A 16,521-nucleotide genomic window follows, 5' to 3' on the forward strand; every position below is an offset into this window, starting at 1 on the left:
AGGAACCTTTAGTTCACATTATGCTATCTTGTTGCTCACACTATGGAGTTTGTAATCATGGTCAACCTGCTCCGCCAGTTGACATCCTCTGAACTCCTAATATTGAAAAATTCCTCCGGGTGATGTCACGTGGAGGAGTTTTTCAGCTAGAACCAGATACATTTAATATTAGAGAAGTCAGAGGAAAGTTTAAAAGCATTAATGCACATCTACACCCTGAACTTAAGCCATAGAAAGCAAGTTGAAAATTTGTGAAATCTCACTTGTGTTTGAACCTAATTCTTTGCTTTAAATAAATATATTCAACTATATATCTCTCTTGCAAAAGATATCTGAGTAAGATGTATTGAATCAGTCAAATTTAACTAACACATTAACTACTTTAACAAAAGTGATGGTAATCGAATTTTGCATACAAAAACGCAAAATCCCAATAGCACGCTATTAAAATATGACACCCTTTGTCTGGAGCTTTGAGGCAAAAAATAATAATTTGTTCCAGAATATTTTAACAGCAAAATGATTAGTGAATGCGCTTTTAACATTTTTAAAGGTTGAATGACGTTTGTTGAAGAAATCAATGTAGAAATAGTTTATTATTCAAAGAAGAGTTATTTAACTGTCTTAATAAAACATACTGTATGGTGCTTTCTTAAACGCCACAGTTAGCGCTCTGCTTTCCGCATTTCTTAATTTTGATCTCGGCGGCTCACGTAGTCTGCGACATCGGATGACGTCGCAGATCGAGGAGGAGTTCCTGTTAATCCAAACACCGACGGAAAATATCTGCTTCACTTTGATAACACATTTATTATACCTCACCGATTAAATCAACAGCATGGCTGCTCAGAAGATTAACGAAGCTCATGAGCATATAGCTAAAGCAGAAAAATGGTGAGTTACGTTACGTATCTTGTTGATTTCCTGCTCAGAAAACACTAGTTTGTTTTCACTACTGATGTTAGCTAGATGTCAGGCCACAGTGGCATTTTATCCAGAAAATTGAAGTCGCATAATCACTAAGGTTATATCATCAGAGCATTTCATGTTTTATTTAATAGACTATACGTTAGCTGTAGTTTTTTGTCTTATACTTAATCATAATTAACTGATAATCCAACTGATTCTGTTTGCTCCTGACGTGTTTGATGTGCTTATATGGTTTTGTAGCTTAAAGACAAGTCTGACAAAGTGGAAGCCCGATTATGACAGTGCTGCATCAGAATACGCCAAAGCAGGTAATCGGCATTACTATTTATTGCTAAGTTAGTGACTCAGTTGGTAGGGGGGCCAACAGCCCATCCCCATCCACACCCGTGCATTGCCGGTCCCAAGCCCGGTAGAAATCGGGGAGGGTTGCGTCAGAATGGGGATCTGGCGTAGCATAAAACTGTGCCAAATCGTTATGCGGTCAAATGATTCGCTGTGGCGACCCTGAACTCATAGGATAAGCCAAAACGTACAAAATAATAATAATAATGCTTTAACATGTATATCATATTTTACGTCTACCCGTCTGCATCTTGTTTTTAGCTGTGTGCTTCAAGAATGCCAAGCAGTATGAACAGGCAAAGGATGCTTACCTGAAGGAGGCTGAATATCACACAGAAAATAAGACGTATCCTCACTGCAGTGTCTTCACAGTCCTGTAAAACAAGTTATTACTGCTCTGCTATTTGATCCAGTGTTGTTGTTTCCTTTAACTTGCCCCTCAGGCTTTTTCATGCTGCAAAGTAAGTATGCTGTAACAGCAGCAATAAGTCAGTGGTAAATTGTAAAAAAAAAAACAACAACTTATGTTTAATTTAAATTCTCATCTTATCTCTAGGGCTATTGAACAGGCAGGTATGATGATGAAGGTGAGCCCCGGTGTAAACATTAAAGTCATTTACAGCAGGTAGATCGAGGTAATGTGTCAGCAACAGAATTGTAACCTTGCTGTGCTTGTATTCCAACAGGAGCAAAAGAAGATGCCAGAAGCCATCCAGTACATAGAAAAAGCCTGTATGATGTATATGGAGAATGGGACACCTGACACTGCTGCTATGGCTCTGGACAGGGCTGGAAAGTAAAAATAACATAACACCTCCTTTCTGACAGAATGACAATGAAATTTATAGTAACACATTAATATTATCTGACACTGTACCTTTCAGTCCCAGTGAAACTTCTGTCACTGAAAATAAATGTTAAGCCAGCTTGCCCTCACATTCAAACACTTTGTTTCTGCAGACTGATAGAGCCTATAAATTTGGAAAAAGCTGTGGACCTGTATCAGAAGGCAGCCGGTGTGTTTGAGGTAACAGTGAGCTCCCAACATAACAGAATCATCACACTGTTGTTAATTTCATATCATGTTATTTAAACATCTCTGTTTTCTGTCTACAGAATGAGGACCGTCTGCGTCAAGCTGTTGAACTGCTGGGCAAAGCCTCCCGACTTTTAGTAAGGTTAAAAAGGTAAAGGGAGATAAATTTAGTGGATGAGGCACTGACACACTAATCAGAGGGGCTTGCAAACATTGTAGCCAGTGGTTTCTGATCCGCCACAGGAAATGTTATATAGCTGCTGATGTTGAAAGCGGGCCTGTAAATTAAATACGTTTCAGTTACCTCATAGTTTGTTTTTAGAAATCTTCATAAATTCAGTCACATGGCAACAAGTATTTGGGGCAGCATCGCTTCTGTTGTGCAGGAAACCCCTCACCACATTCACTTAGTGTCCAGCCTGCTCGTCACTGAGCAACCCCACTGCAGCAGTCAGGGTAAGGGGCTTTGCTCAAGGGCACCACAGTTGTAAATGAGGGAGGGGAAAGCCCATCCTTTTTCCATCACTTGTCCCACTCAGGTTCGATCCTACCTGTCTGGGGAATTGTCTGGTAATAAATTAAAACTAATTTAAAAAGTACAACCCCGGTACTGAAACTACCTTTATAATGTTATAATAATATACTTGAGGTGAGAATTATATCATTCAAAGCAAAACATTTCATGTTTAAAAAATATTTGAAAACACTTCCAAAGATTGGAATGCACCTTTCTGTGCAACAGGTGGACACAGCAACTCACATTTCTTGTGGTGACTCAGCTGTTCAGTTAATGCAGCATGTTAAACTGCAGTACCTCCTCACCGTTGATCCTCTCCCTGTTCTCGTCTCTCTAACCAGGTTGGATGAAGCAGCAGTCGCTGTGCAGAAAGAGAAGAACATGTACAAAGAAATCGAGAACTTCCCCATGTGCTTCAAGGTGGGTTACCTTGTTTTTATTATTTATAAATCTGTCTTTGCACCTAAATGAATGTGTAACCTGCTTTACAGACAGAATTTTATTTCCACCGTGAGCAATGTCAGGCTTTTTCAGCAGGGCTACGTCCAACACAGCGTAGCTTATGTCTATCTGCTCATCTGTGGCCCAGAGCAGAGATTAAAAATGTTTTTGAGAGGTTGTTACAAACTTAATTACTTTGGCCATGGTTGTTGTATTGAAGGAATATTTCATTAAACGCAAAGGTAGCTCTTATTATAATGGATATGCAAAATACACACCAGTGTCAGAAACTCTAGTAATCACAGTCCAAATATTTGTTAGCAGGATAAACGTATGGTTAGTTTAGACATTTTCAGGACAATTGTTAATAATAGCAAACAAAAAAAAAAAGATGTGTCCTTTTCATTCTTTAGAAAACAACTGCCCAAGTGCTGATACAGCTTCACAGAGGGGACTACGTTGCAGCTGATAAATGTGTCCGAGAAAGTTACAGGTACATTTCATGACCGTTTGAGAGTTACAGGAGAATCTTGTTTACTAAAAGTTTTTGTTCAAAGAAAAATAAAATATATATCATAGAGTTTAGATTTTGTTATGGTTTGGGTCTTGTGGTTTTGACCCTGATGTTCATGATGTATCACTGCTGTCACTTAAACTGAACATCATTTCATCAAGTGCTGCTTGATCTCCCCCAGTTTGCCCGGCTACAGCGGAAGTGAAGATTGCATTGCAATGGAGACGCTACTGCAGGGCTACGACGAGCAGGACGAGGACCAGGTGTACCGCGTGTGCAACTCACCTTTACTGAAGTACATGGACAATGATGTGAGTACTGTCAACACATAATTACAAGGTTGTTTTTCTTTGTCTGTGTGTAATAGAGCCAAGATGATGTTTCCAGTTTGACCCTACAGCGAGAGTTTAGCGTGTTTGCAGAGTTCCAGCCACAAATAAAAGCCCATAGAATTATTATGTGCAGTCTTACCTGTTTTCCAGTGACACTGTTGACTTGTTTGTTTATTAACGAGCTGCTGATTTGATCATGTTTGAGCAAACGCTGTGGCTTTTGTGTTATGACACTTTGTATTTTTGTGCAGTGCAAAACAGCACCAATAATGTTTGGATACCTAATCTTCTTGTACATGTTTTCATTTAGAGGGATTACTAGATTACTATGTTTATCTCGCTTGATTTTGACTTATTTTCAGTACGTTTCTCATAAAAATATTTGAGTTGATGGGGGGGAAAAAAAAACACTCACTTGAGCCTTTGGATGTGTTCTGTAATCAACATGGAAGATCCAGCAGGATAAATCCAAATTGTTTAGCTTTTATTTTTCCATCTATCCTAAACATTTTTGAATTTCACACAAAATTTAAGTTTCACAATAAGTTTTTTTTAAACAGTAGAGAAGCCATTAGTTTTGCTTTGTTAAACTAGGTGATCCACTTTAAAATATAACAAGGTTGCTGACCATAGAGGCCACCAAACGGATTCAAGCAAAATAAAAGAATTACAATAAAAAATAGAAAACAATTAGACATGGACAACTGTCGCAACATCAACCGCCAACGTCATCTGCATAGACATTTGTGCAGGCCAGCCGCTCATAGAGTATGAACAGATAAGTTTTGAGCTGGGATTTGAAGTGTGGAAGTGAATTAATTATACGAAGATCGGGGGGGGGGGAGAACAACTGAATGCTCTGCCCCCATAGTAATGGCTATGGCTTTAGTTTAGGGTGTAAAGGTACATAAATGCTTTTAAATTCCCTCTGACTTTCCTATTTTAAAATATTTCTCTGCTTCTATCTGAAAACATCCTCCACATGACATTACGTGGACGAGTTTTCCATTATTAGGAGTTCAGATGATGTCATCTGGAGGAGCTCTGCAAAAGCAGGTTGACCATGGTTACAAACTCCATAGTGTGAGCGCCGAGGTAACCGAACTGAAGGTTCCTCCAAGTGATGTCATTTTCAGTTAAAAGAAGAGCGATATTATGACTTAGGGAATTCAATGGGAGGTTTAATGGCATTTATGTACATGTGCTACCCAAACTACAAGCAAAAGAAGCATCCTTTAAAAGAGCAGGCAAAAACAGAAATTCTAAATTCTCAATCTGATGACACATTTTGTTTCTCGCAGTATGCCAAGCTTGCCATCTCCCTCAGGGTACCTGGAGGAGGAGGGAAGAAGAAAAAGGCTCCAGCTGCTCCAGAAGGTGGTGCTAGTGGGGCGCCAGCTGCCGAGGAGGAGGATGATTATGAGGGCGGGCTGTGTTAGCCCTGTGTGCCGACTCTTTCCATCTGCTGCTCCGCCACTACACCCTCTGTGTACGAGTTAAAAAACCCTGATCAACCCTCCGAGTTCGGTTTAATCTTTGTGTCCACAATAATAAGGGAAAAAAGAAAATCATGATGTAGTTGTCACAGAAGAGTCGGGTTCAAACAGCCTTTTAATTTGTGTTTCTCGGAAGTGGATCCTCTCTGCAATGAAAAATCATTCTTCCATGTTTATGTCGTATGTAAATGTTCTCACCCCTTGTCTCTGATGCTGTAAATTTTGCTGCTATTGTTTGTGGGTCATATCTAAGATACTACTAGAGGTATATTAAAATCTGAAATACTCCATGTATAGGTGTTTATTTGTACAGAGTTAATTTATTCAGTATTCGTGGCCTGTTGAACGTGTTACTGGAACCAGATGCAATCAGTCTGTTAATGCATGTTTGGAAAAATGAAATTGAAATCAAAGCTATGAATAATAATGCTTAAAAATAGCTCACACTATAATCTTCATCATCAGTGCTTATTCAAGTAAAATTAAAGGAACCTGATGATGCAGCTCGCAGACTGTTTTCATTGGCCTACCTTGCAGTGTGCGTGTGTGTGTTATCCACATTCAAATTTCAACATAGTCATGGCTGTGTCCTACATTCTAAGACCTGAAACATTAGTGAAATGTGAAAAAGGGACCATACGGTGATGTTTTCACTGTATTTACCCTGTTTTATTCTTTTAAATGGTAAGTGCATTCAGATTTCTCTTTACTGGAGATGTGAAGCCCACTGAAGACAAGATCATTTAAAATGCCAATTAAAATATTCTGATATCACTAGAAGCTAAAAAGGGATTGTTTAAATGTATTTTTAATTTGTGCTGTTTCTCACTACTTGTATATTCTCAAAGCATATATCCAAATTTTGCAAACACATCAATAAACATTTCCGTTGTGTGGCATTTTATGGTCTCTGTACATTTTCTTAAATGAGTTAGCCGACAGATTTTCCATATCAGTGAGACTAACAGCAGCATGAAAATGGCCTCTGACAGACATGTAATGACTGTGTAGCTTCCTAAGACCTATTTATGTTTGATGAGACTAATGCTTTCTTCCTGTTAAACGATATTTAATGCACACACATTCATGCTACTTTTATGATGCCTTCTCAAACTGAATGACTCTGTGATGCATATGTGCATTAGCCAGATGAAAACCGGACTTGTGTGCACATAAATGTTAGAATACAAAAGTTGGGAGAGCACTCCACGTCCAGTAAATAATTGTTTATTCATACATTGCATGGATGTATCGCACTCACTTCCTGCCTCAGCAGGTGAACCATGTCACACTGCACCCATCTATTTCAGCCAACTGATTCATTTTCAACACTTGGCTGATTTAATAACTCTATGAATATAATGATAAATTAGAGCTGCCCTATAGGACTTCAAATAGGAATTTAGAAAAATTAACTCACCTTCTGTCATTATCTTGGGTTTTTTTTGGTCAGTTTTATTTGGATTTAACTTAGCACTTCTGACGATGTCTTTTTCTAATCAAATAATAAGTTGAATGAATGAAATTCTGAGAGCTTATTTAGTCTCTGAAATCAAAGCCCAAATTCACCAAATTTCTACTCGCTCTCTTCGCTTCTCTTTGGAAAGTGCATGTATATGAATTATATTAAAATGTCCCTCTGCTTTCACAATATCAAACCATCTCCATGCTTCCACCTAAAAAAGCTCTGGTGGCTCTCACCAGGTTTAATCTCAACTGGTCTGGTGATCCACCATGACTTCTGAAAGTTATTTGAACCTCCCCAAGCTATTTGAGGTAAAAAAAAAATAAAAAAACTCCTCTTGGTGATATCATCTGAGGAGTTATTTAGATAGAAACAAAGTATTATTTTTATGCAGGGAAGACAGAGGAATGTTTTATAGCTTTTGTTTAAACATCTTTCGTTAAATTGTTATTCCCACTTAAATTAACCTCATTGAGCTTATGAGCAGACTTTGTATTATTTCATCTGCGTGAAGACTCACCAGAGAACCCTGTTTTGCCGGTTGAAGGAAAAAAGGAATGATGGAAACTTGCAGTATGTCCTGGTTGTTTCTTCTCATTATATTGATAAAACTATAAGAGAAAAGATGAAGGTTTGTATCAAATCCCTAAATCCACAAATAGAAGTACAGCATTTTTACTTATATGCTCATTTTCCTCTCTACCACCCACTATTCATTTGAGTGCTTTTGTTGTGATTTTTGGTTTTGGAACAATCGTCTCCAAATAGAAGCCGTATAACGTAGCCATTTTGTTGTGAGAAGCAATAAAAATTGCTGTATGACATTAAATTATAGATCTGTGTAATTGTATAAGATGCCAAAATAAAATATAGGTAAAAGTAAAAATATAGGGCTGATGGGTTTGGTAGGTTTGGCTGTTACACACCTCTTGACCAACACAGACTCACTCAAATGAGGAAACAGCAACTGGATGCAAAAATTTGACACCTTTTCCAGATGTTTTATTCGCAGCTCTCTGGACCACTTCCATCACGCTCTGCTTAAGCATACAGGCACATTTTCACATTTCATTCCTCCACGTCCTGTACGTACATGTAATGAAATTTAGTCATGGCAATAATGAAGTTTCTCTTTCATGCTACAGTGTCCTCTAATGCATAGCTCGGACCAAAGGGCTTCACGTTGCAGCCCTTTATGTGAGGAATCTTTTTTGTGTCCGCTTGTTGTTTTTTTTCCCTTTACTGACTGGTTGCAAGTGGGACGTGGGAGCCACAGTGTTCACGAGTGTGACAGTTAAAAACAGCGAGAGGTTCACAAGTGAATTGCAAGAGTCTAACACTTAATACATGTAACCCTGATTCAAAAATGGCCCCCTGCTGGTCTCGACTCTAGCCAACTTGTAGATGACTCAAGATGTGGATGATTGGCAATTATTCTCATTTCTTTGAGAAAATAGTAATACAGCCTGAAACTGTGTCCGTTTCCAGTAAACATACTCATTACCAGTCCATCTGAACAGTATCCACATTAAAGTCCATGCCAGTTAAATAGTTCTTACCTTTCTACAGTCTCAAATTCTTCTTGAACCATCATAGCCTACATATTGTAACATATTACTCATACAATGAATATCTGTGAAAACAGCTCTTCCTGAGAAAGATATGTGGTTGATAAGAGTTTCAGTTCCTTTCATACAAACAAAATAAGGCAAGTAAAGATTATTTGATAAAGTCTTCTGCAGTGTGTCTCTGGAGAGGCTCCCTGTGTGGCCTCTAACCATTTAAGCAACAACAGAAAGGAATTTATGTTCATGTCTCCAATTTAGAACCAACCTTTTCAGTCCACTTTATTACAAAGCCTCAGAGGAATGAGCATTCAATATTGCACAGTCCCACAATCGAAGCGTTCCTGTTTCGACAAAAATGAGATTGTGCTCATGTGGTCATTATTGTGCACTTATTTGTTGATGAGAAGCCCTTAAAGAGTAAAGTCACAGCCAGGTTGAGCTTCTCTTAAAAATCTACCCTTACTTTAGGGATTGGACTTTTATTTCATAGAAGGATTTTCCAGAAGATCTCCAACTGGACACCAGCTGTAACTTTTACGCACTGGATGCCAAACTGAGCCAGGGTTCCCAAGATGGATGCAGCACCAGCAAATTTGTCCTCAATTTTCTTCTTATCACTGTAAATGTTTTATTTAAATCAGTAAATAGTAAAAAATAACAGTTTATAACTGAAAAAAAAAGTGTTTTGTGTGGAGCGATCACTGTATCAATGCCCTTTAGAGCTCAGTTGCAGGGGGACAAAGTTGGTCCTCAGCTTGTTTGTGTTCCCTCAGCAGCCAAATGGGCTGAAAGAGCTGCTCACACCAACAGAGCGACCGCTGTGCGTCTCTGAAAAGCTCTGACCCGCCTTCAAGAATTAACGCCTCTTCATTCTGTTTTCTCCCGGGTCCATTTAATCATAGTCTCGGGCGAGCGGTAAAGGAAGATCAACTTGGCGTACATGTCCTCCTCCAGGTCCAGCTCTCCCGTCTCACGAACCAGGAAGATGTCAGTGCACAGCTTGAGGATGCGGTCCACGTTGGGCAGCTCCTCAAACATGATGGTGTGGGAAATGCCACTGAAGAACTCACGCACAAATTTGCCAATGACAAGCACAACTGAAGCGTACAGGCCCATGATCCTAGGCGGGAAAAAGAACATTTTTTTTTTTTAGGATTTTCTTGATTTTTCCAAAATTTTTTTGCTTTACCAAAGGATTTCACACATGGACTAAAACCAACACTAAATTGCATCTTCTCACATTATGCCTCTATATGCATTAGCTTATTAGCTTATCGTCCATGCCGTAGTTTCTATTGTTGAAAACTAATTAAAACACATCAGTGAACCTTGCAGCTGCACTCGGCGACATGTTTCTTCACTACAAGAAATGTGGGGTCTGTCTTTTGTCGAAAAAGAGCTCCAAAGGCTGAGAACAGCTATCACTTAGTGTCTGATGACATTAGATAGTCAACTGTGCATGTGTTTGATCTCTGCTCTGTTCAGACTGCTCTGCTAGCTCCTGATGCTATACATACCATAACGCTGGATTACAGTTCTTTAACAAACCTACAGTATCTGGGACAGAGTCTAGCACATAAGAAGATGCTGTAGGATTTGATTGATTACACAGGGATGAGGGGAGAGGGAGAAACTGAGGGCAACAGCTGATTGTACGCTGCCACTTTGCTTCTCAAGTTTTTAAAGTGAGTGTGTTAGTTTCCCCCAATAGTTAACACTGTATGATGTAACTTGATATATTCTAAATCTAAAATGTATTTTTTTTTCTTTAATGTAAACTCAAATGCAGCAGAGATGGGTATAGATTTTTTTTATTGTGTGGAACACAATATATTTTTATAGATTTTAAACCTGCCCTATTGCAGCTGGAGACTATCTCAGCTGCAAAAGGGCGAAAGGAGGGGTCCACACCGGGCGGGTCACCATTCTATCTCAGGGCTGACAAAGAGGGACAGCAAGAGGCAATTTAGCGTCACCAATCAACTTAACCAATCCACCCTGCCGTGCATACAGAAAACCCACGCAAGCACAAGGAGAACATATAACCTCCACACAGAAAGACCACGGTCAGTCAGGGACGCGAAGCTACATCCTTCTAAATTCCAGTTCCCCTTGTGGCAATAGTTCTACAATTGTAACCATGAGCCAAGTGCCTACTACCATACACTCAGGTGTGTAATAAATTGGTGGGGGGCCTGTGCAACCCCTTGCTGCACCCATGCACTTACCCCTGCAAAACGGGACAAAAATAGTGGCAGTGTTTTTCTTTAACATACCCATATCCAGCCAGAAATCCCAAACTGGGTGGGCTGACTTGGTCGCTGAACACGTAGAGCTCCAGGCCTGCTTCGTACTTGTATTGTGCACTCCTCATTTCTATTGGGCCAGGCTCTGTCTGGTTAACAATCCACCATTCCTGGACCTGATCCGAAACATTGTCGGCTCGCTTCAGGGTCACGTTTATGTCGAACATCTTTTCTTCTACAAAGGCGATGCAAAAAAAAAGGAATTAAATCAGAGTAAAAAGGATAAAAATGCAAATACTGTCATCAACAAAAGTCTAAGATTAGTTATCACAGTCAGTGACAAAAAAGGGGAACATTAACCTTTATAAAGCTGATCGACAGGCTTTGAATCAGAGTCACTGGGGGCTCGAATATAACGAGGGAAGATGTTTGTCAGGGTCCTGCAGAGGAAGAGAGGCTGTTACTGCTGCTGCTGTGTTACTTGATTTCTCAATATGTTGAAGCATAGCTGTGAAAATGATACTTAGTATGCTATGGTTGAAAAAAAGACTCAGGCGTTAATATTATTATCTTTTTATTATATTTATTAGAATTAACATCCAAAACCTAGAAACAGCTGATATACTCACACGTGTGAGCTGCTTGTGTTCCCCTGTAGGAGCTGTATGAGCTTATTCTTTGTATTGTCGTCTAGGGATGTCACTCGTTTTCCTGATGCCGTTTCAGCCTTGGCACCAAAAGTGAGGTTTCTAAAATCAGAAGAGGAAAAAAAATCCAATGAGTTCAATCCTCAAAATGCCTTCTGTAAGCAAACATTTTGAATTGTACAAACATGTTTTAAATGAATGCCATTATTTGATTATGAAGAATGTTTTGCCTCCTCATACCTTTGCACAGACCAGGACACAGTGATGGCGAACTCCTCGATTAAGCCCAACATGTCTATCAGGTTTTTTCTGCTGGGAGGACTGATGGTCCACAAAGAGTTGGAGCTGCCTTTCAGCTCAGCAATGATCAGGTCCTCTGACATGTAGCCCTCCAGCCACTGCAAGGCTTGCTAACCCCAACACCAAAACACACAGTGAGAGCAGAATACAATTTAAAGAAACTATTTAAAATTAACAGGGCTGTGAAAAGGTTTAAACAACACAAACCCTGCAAATTAATTATTTTTATTAAAAGAATTTCATTTATTTAGTCCATTATTTAGAAATTTTAGAGATGCTTTTGGATTATTTTATTTCAGCCCTTAGCTGTGGACTGTCTTGTTTTACAAATACAAGCAGTTTATAAAGGGTCTAAACATGAATATCTACACAAACAACATCTAATAACATAATGTTTAACACACAACAGTTATCATATAGTTTGCAATATTTAAGTTTATACTCGAGGAACACATTAACTCTACTTTCTACTTATTTGTTGTACTTACATCATCACGGGCATATTTCTTCACAAATGTTTCAAATTGTGCTGGTGTCACAGCCTGCAGTTGTTTTTGCTGCGCACTCATGGTGAAGATGGGCTGCGGGCAGAAGAAATGTAAAAAATAAAGCAAAGGATTGTTAAGTTCCTAATACGTAAGTAAGTATGTGAGTACTCCGCTGTGTTGCAGAGGACATGGATCATTGTTTTGGTTTCAAAGGAACCAGATGCAGAGACGGCACATACTCGTTTACCAATCCAAAACACTAAACCCTGCAGCCAGAACACTCACACATCATGGAAGATGTCAACATAAAGAACCTAATAAAAAAGTGCCTCTTTAGAACACTCACCTTTGCCTTACAATGAACAACAGATCTATTTACTTCGTTGGTGTCTATTCAACCTCTATTCATTCATTTATTGTCACATTTATTGTACAAGTTGCTGGGCAGAGCTTCTTTCTGTTTTCTTGATATTTTTGTGAGGCTTTTTTGCTGTAAAGTGTCCACACCTGAAAGCCGGCCAGGGTGATTTCGAACGAGACATCCAGCGGGGGGTTTACCACTCCAGCTACAGACTTCACGAGAGACATAAAAAGCAGCGGGAACCAGACGATGCAGATCAGCAGCACTACGATCATCCCTCCCATCCCATACTTCACCACCTTCTTCTTCTTCTGGCCTCGTGGCTGTGGGTACCTCTGTTGAACGATGACACAAAAGTGATATAAAATAGTGCAGGTAAAATGTGTTAATTGGCCTGTATCTAAAGAATCGCAGTTGTTGTGTTTACACTACGTGTCAGTTTTTCCACTATGTTCTATCTCACCCAGTGGACATAATGCTCAACAGAGCTATGTTACATCGTGCCAGGTCTATAAAAGTTAGGACAGGATGTCCTTCCAGATTGAGCTGGGCTAGACTGCAAGAGTGGATTATTTACTGCAGCAAGGTGCATAATAAAGATATTCTAGTGCACTTTCAGGAATACTGGGCATAACTTACACAATACATCTTTATTATTTGATACACAGTACACTGCACAAAGTGAGAGCTCACAGCTGTCAACCTGCCAATAAAGATCAGAATTAATCTTTTCATCTCACAACGCAACAAACACAAGCATGGAGGAGTTTAAGAAAAAGATGGACTTGAGCAACAAATCACAAAACTGAATTTCAGCCCAAATTCCAACATGACTTTGTCTTTGAGCTTCGGATCTGAAGGTAATTCTTTTCACATCAGGCAAATGCCACAATGAAAAACACCTTCTCAGACTCTCTCCAGCATTTGAGGATGAAGATGTGAGCATAGATGTCCTCTACACAGATCCAGCTGGACAGAGACAGCGAGGTGTCGGTCCAAACCCAGTCCATCACGGCTCGTAGCTCCGTCAGGAACGGCACCAGGCGGAAACTGAAAACAACACGTGCTTTAGTTGCATGTCAAAACAAGGCGCTAAAAAGCAAGATATAAGAGCTATATTTACGCAGCCATTGTCATGGAATGGTAGACATTGCAAATTATGTTTTGGGTCTATAGCTACATTAATATTGCCACACTCAGTTCAAATATAATTTTCCTCAGATTACTATACATCTTCACACTTGGGTTATAATGAATGGTGTATGAGCAATGTTTACAGTTGGTATTTTACTTGACTAAATTCACAACAGCCAAATTAAAAAGTCAATATTTACTGTTTAATGAAATTCTATGACTGAACAAAACTATTTTGGGCCATGTCATTATTTAAACCTTTTAGATTATAGAAGAGGCAGAAAACACAATTTTGTTTCGATATACAGAATTCTGAAGAATGTTTTATTTGAACTAAAGTCTAAATGGTTGTCTGTCTGTCAGAGCAGGCCCCATAGCTTACATAACAACTATCCGGAGTATTGAGTAACACTGGCAATTGCTTCTTGCAGAATCTGACATTTTGACTTGCAGTGGGTCCTGGAAATGACAATGACACTTCGGCAGCATAACTCACCCTTGAAACAGGAAAAGGTTGACATAATTGTAGCTCTTGGTGAGAAAGTTTCCTAGAACACGGGTAGGATAACCACAGCGAATCTGATAAGCTGACAGCCCAAAGTAGATGCACTTGACAAAGTACCACATCTGAGCGACTGTGTTCTCACTGAAACGCCTGCGAAGGGAAAAGATAAGAGACCTCGTTTGTAAAAATTGATTAAGCAAAAAAAAAAAAAAAAAAACCTGCAAATTGATTATTTTTGTTTACAGAATTTCATTTCTTTAGTCCACTATTATTCAGAAATAAATATTTGTTTTACAAATGCGGACAGCTCATAAAAGGGTCTAAAAACTAGTATCTACACATATGACATCTAATAAGTAATATTCACTCCTTTTTTCTCATGTTGTAACTCATTTGCAATTTTATTATTGCATAAATGTGTGTTGCTCGAAACATTATCATTATCTGTGTCAGGGCAGCCTTGAAAAAGACGTTGGTAAATTTGTAATTTACCTCATTAAGTAAGTTACAGTTACAGTTACAGTTAAACATTTAAATTAAATTAAATACATTTCTCAGATACCAAGTTTATGTCTTCAACTTACTGGATCAACAATTCAAAACACAATTAGAGCTATTTAAAACTCTTAACTTAAATACTAAATTAATCTAATTTAAGGCAGAAGGATTAAATTCTTACTTGTCTGTTACTCCTGGTAAGATAAAGAACATCCAGAAGTGGATGCCAAAAACCAGGATCACCTGGAAGATGACCTTTCCCATAACAGACTTTCTGAGGTAGAGGGCCCGGTCAACCACCATGGTTCCAAATTGGATCAGCACCATGACCAGGAAGGGTCCTGGCACCTGATCCTCAGACAGAGATGAAGTGATGTCTGCTGCTGAGTGTTTCTAGAGGGGAAAAAAAAGGTGTGCAGCTAATTATGTCAATTATTTGGCTAATTTATAAAGTCAGGTGAAAAAAAATTAAAACTCAAAAAATTCTTAAGCTGAACCTACACCGAACGCCCAAAATCCAAACACAATGATGATGAAGTCAACGGTGTCAGCAAGGAACATCAGCACGTAGACGTCTGTTACTGCGCTGTACTCTGGATGGATCAAGTTATAGAAGAACTGTCGCATGGGGAGGTAGATCTCCATGAACCTACAGAGAGCAGGAGTAATGGCTCAGTCTTATTCTGACCTGTGAAAACCTTTAAATATATCTGACAACCTTTGAGAGTTAAGTTATATTTATAGGTTGTTTTATTTTCTTCGTCTTTTATTTATTTATTTTTTTGACAGAGCATGCACAAGGACTACGCTGTTTATTTAGATGTTTATGACAGAATGAAATCAGAAAAGATCATACAATGATAAAACTGTACTAGCAATAGATCCGATGCTACTATTCTTATGATTAAATTAAGAGCAACAGCAAAAATACATTGCTGTTAATTACTTCTAATTTTTAATTACTTCTCAATTTTAACAGTTCATTTTCATTTTCGGATATGTTGTTTATGTTCTAGTGCTGCAACAAGCGTTGCTCTAAATTTAATCACAAGATTAGTGGCATCTGACATTTTACACATCTTCCCACCTTTTTGTGAAATTGGGGTAGTAAATTTAGACCTTGGAAATGTTTAAGCTAATTTACTAATGATGTGATTTTCCACAGAGAATTTTCCATTATTCATCTAAAATATTTCTCATCACGTCCTTCATAAAGTGTGGCACATAATCCCAATTGGAAAGCAGCTCCAGCTTTACCGTGGAAAAAAAAAACACACAAAAAAATAAACCACAACTGCATCGGACTATGCTTTGTTTTACCGCTTCATTAAGAAAGCTTTTCCTTTATACAGCTGCTCTCTCAGCTTCTCCATCATCAACTGTTTGCGGGTCTTCTGATGGATGCTGGTCTCGCTGCCATCCTTGCGGCTGCTGTTGTGGGAAGTGGTACTTCCTGGGGACACAATATTCATTTTGAGTTGTAAATAAACCCTAATGAGTCACTGATAACAGCCTAAGTACACAAATAAAGATTTAATCCGAGGTAAAAGGATCAACACTATAAGTAGTTGTTGTTTTGTGTGATGTGGACCAAGTCCAGAGGATTGATTCTATTTTTGTTAGCATCGACTAGGCATATTCCCGTCATAACACATTATAAAAAACATTTAGCAGCAAGAAATCAACAGAAAATTGTCCTTA

The 16,521-nt window shown here is 38.8% G+C and overlaps 2 protein-coding genes across 8 annotated transcripts in view; one reads left to right on the plus strand and one right to left on the minus strand.

Moving 5' to 3' along the window:
* The first annotated feature begins 716 nt into the window (after window positions 1-716).
* napgb (N-ethylmaleimide-sensitive factor attachment protein, gamma b) lies at window positions 717-7,142 on the plus strand. Its single transcript, XM_067475399.1, has 12 exons — window positions 717-894; window positions 1,171-1,238; window positions 1,534-1,618; window positions 1,716-1,733; window positions 1,829-1,859; window positions 1,959-2,068; window positions 2,233-2,299; window positions 2,389-2,459; window positions 3,167-3,245; window positions 3,680-3,759; window positions 3,962-4,091; window positions 5,414-7,142. Exons 1-12 carry the CDS (start codon window positions 839-841, stop codon window positions 5,549-5,551), a joined length of 933 nt encoding a protein of 310 aa, XP_067331500.1. The 5' UTR covers window positions 717-838; the 3' UTR covers window positions 5,552-7,142.
* An 899-nt stretch (window positions 7,143-8,041) lies between these two features.
* LOC137098786 (piezo-type mechanosensitive ion channel component 2) overlaps window positions 8,042-16,521 on the minus strand; it is an 80,957-nt gene continuing 72,477 nt past the window's right edge. For all 7 annotated transcript variants that reach the window (XM_067475386.1, XM_067475382.1, XM_067475383.1 and 4 more), the window contains 12 exons: window positions 16,141-16,273; window positions 15,322-15,469; window positions 15,002-15,213; window positions 14,314-14,472; window positions 13,586-13,733; window positions 12,830-13,018; window positions 12,323-12,415; window positions 11,775-11,944; window positions 11,517-11,636; window positions 11,248-11,327; window positions 10,918-11,122; window positions 8,042-9,761 (listed from right to left, as the gene is read on the minus strand). In XM_067475386.1, the coding sequence (XP_067331487.1) occupies window positions 9,509-9,761; window positions 10,918-11,122; window positions 11,248-11,327; window positions 11,517-11,636; window positions 11,775-11,944; window positions 12,323-12,415; window positions 12,830-13,018; window positions 13,586-13,733; window positions 14,314-14,472; window positions 15,002-15,213; window positions 15,322-15,469; window positions 16,141-16,273 (1,910 nt within the window). In that variant the 3' untranslated portion in view covers window positions 8,042-9,508. The remainder of the gene's footprint in view (window positions 9,762-10,917; window positions 11,123-11,247; window positions 11,328-11,516; window positions 11,637-11,774; window positions 11,945-12,322; window positions 12,416-12,829; window positions 13,019-13,585; window positions 13,734-14,313; window positions 14,473-15,001; window positions 15,214-15,321; window positions 15,470-16,140; window positions 16,274-16,521) is intronic.

This window comes from Channa argus, chromosome 14 (assembly GCF_033026475.1).
Source record: "Channa argus isolate prfri chromosome 14, Channa argus male v1.0, whole genome shotgun sequence".
NCBI classification, from domain to species: Eukaryota; Metazoa; Chordata; class Actinopteri; order Anabantiformes; family Channidae; genus Channa; species Channa argus.

What these genes read in the sequence shown, in the direction of transcription:
- napgb (XM_067475399.1), top strand. Translation starts at nt 839, where the DNA reads ATGGCTGCTCAGAAGATTAACGAAGCTCATGAGCATATAGCTAAAGCA. An exon ending in AGGCAGGTATGATGATGAAG is followed by an intron (nt 1,860 to 1,958) that starts GTGAGCCCCGGT and finishes GTATTCCAACAG; the next exon opens with GAGCAAAAGAAGATGCCAGA. An exon ending in AGGCAGCCGGTGTGTTTGAG is followed by an intron (nt 2,300 to 2,388) that starts GTAACAGTGAGC and finishes TTCTGTCTACAG; the next exon opens with AATGAGGACCGTCTGCGTCA.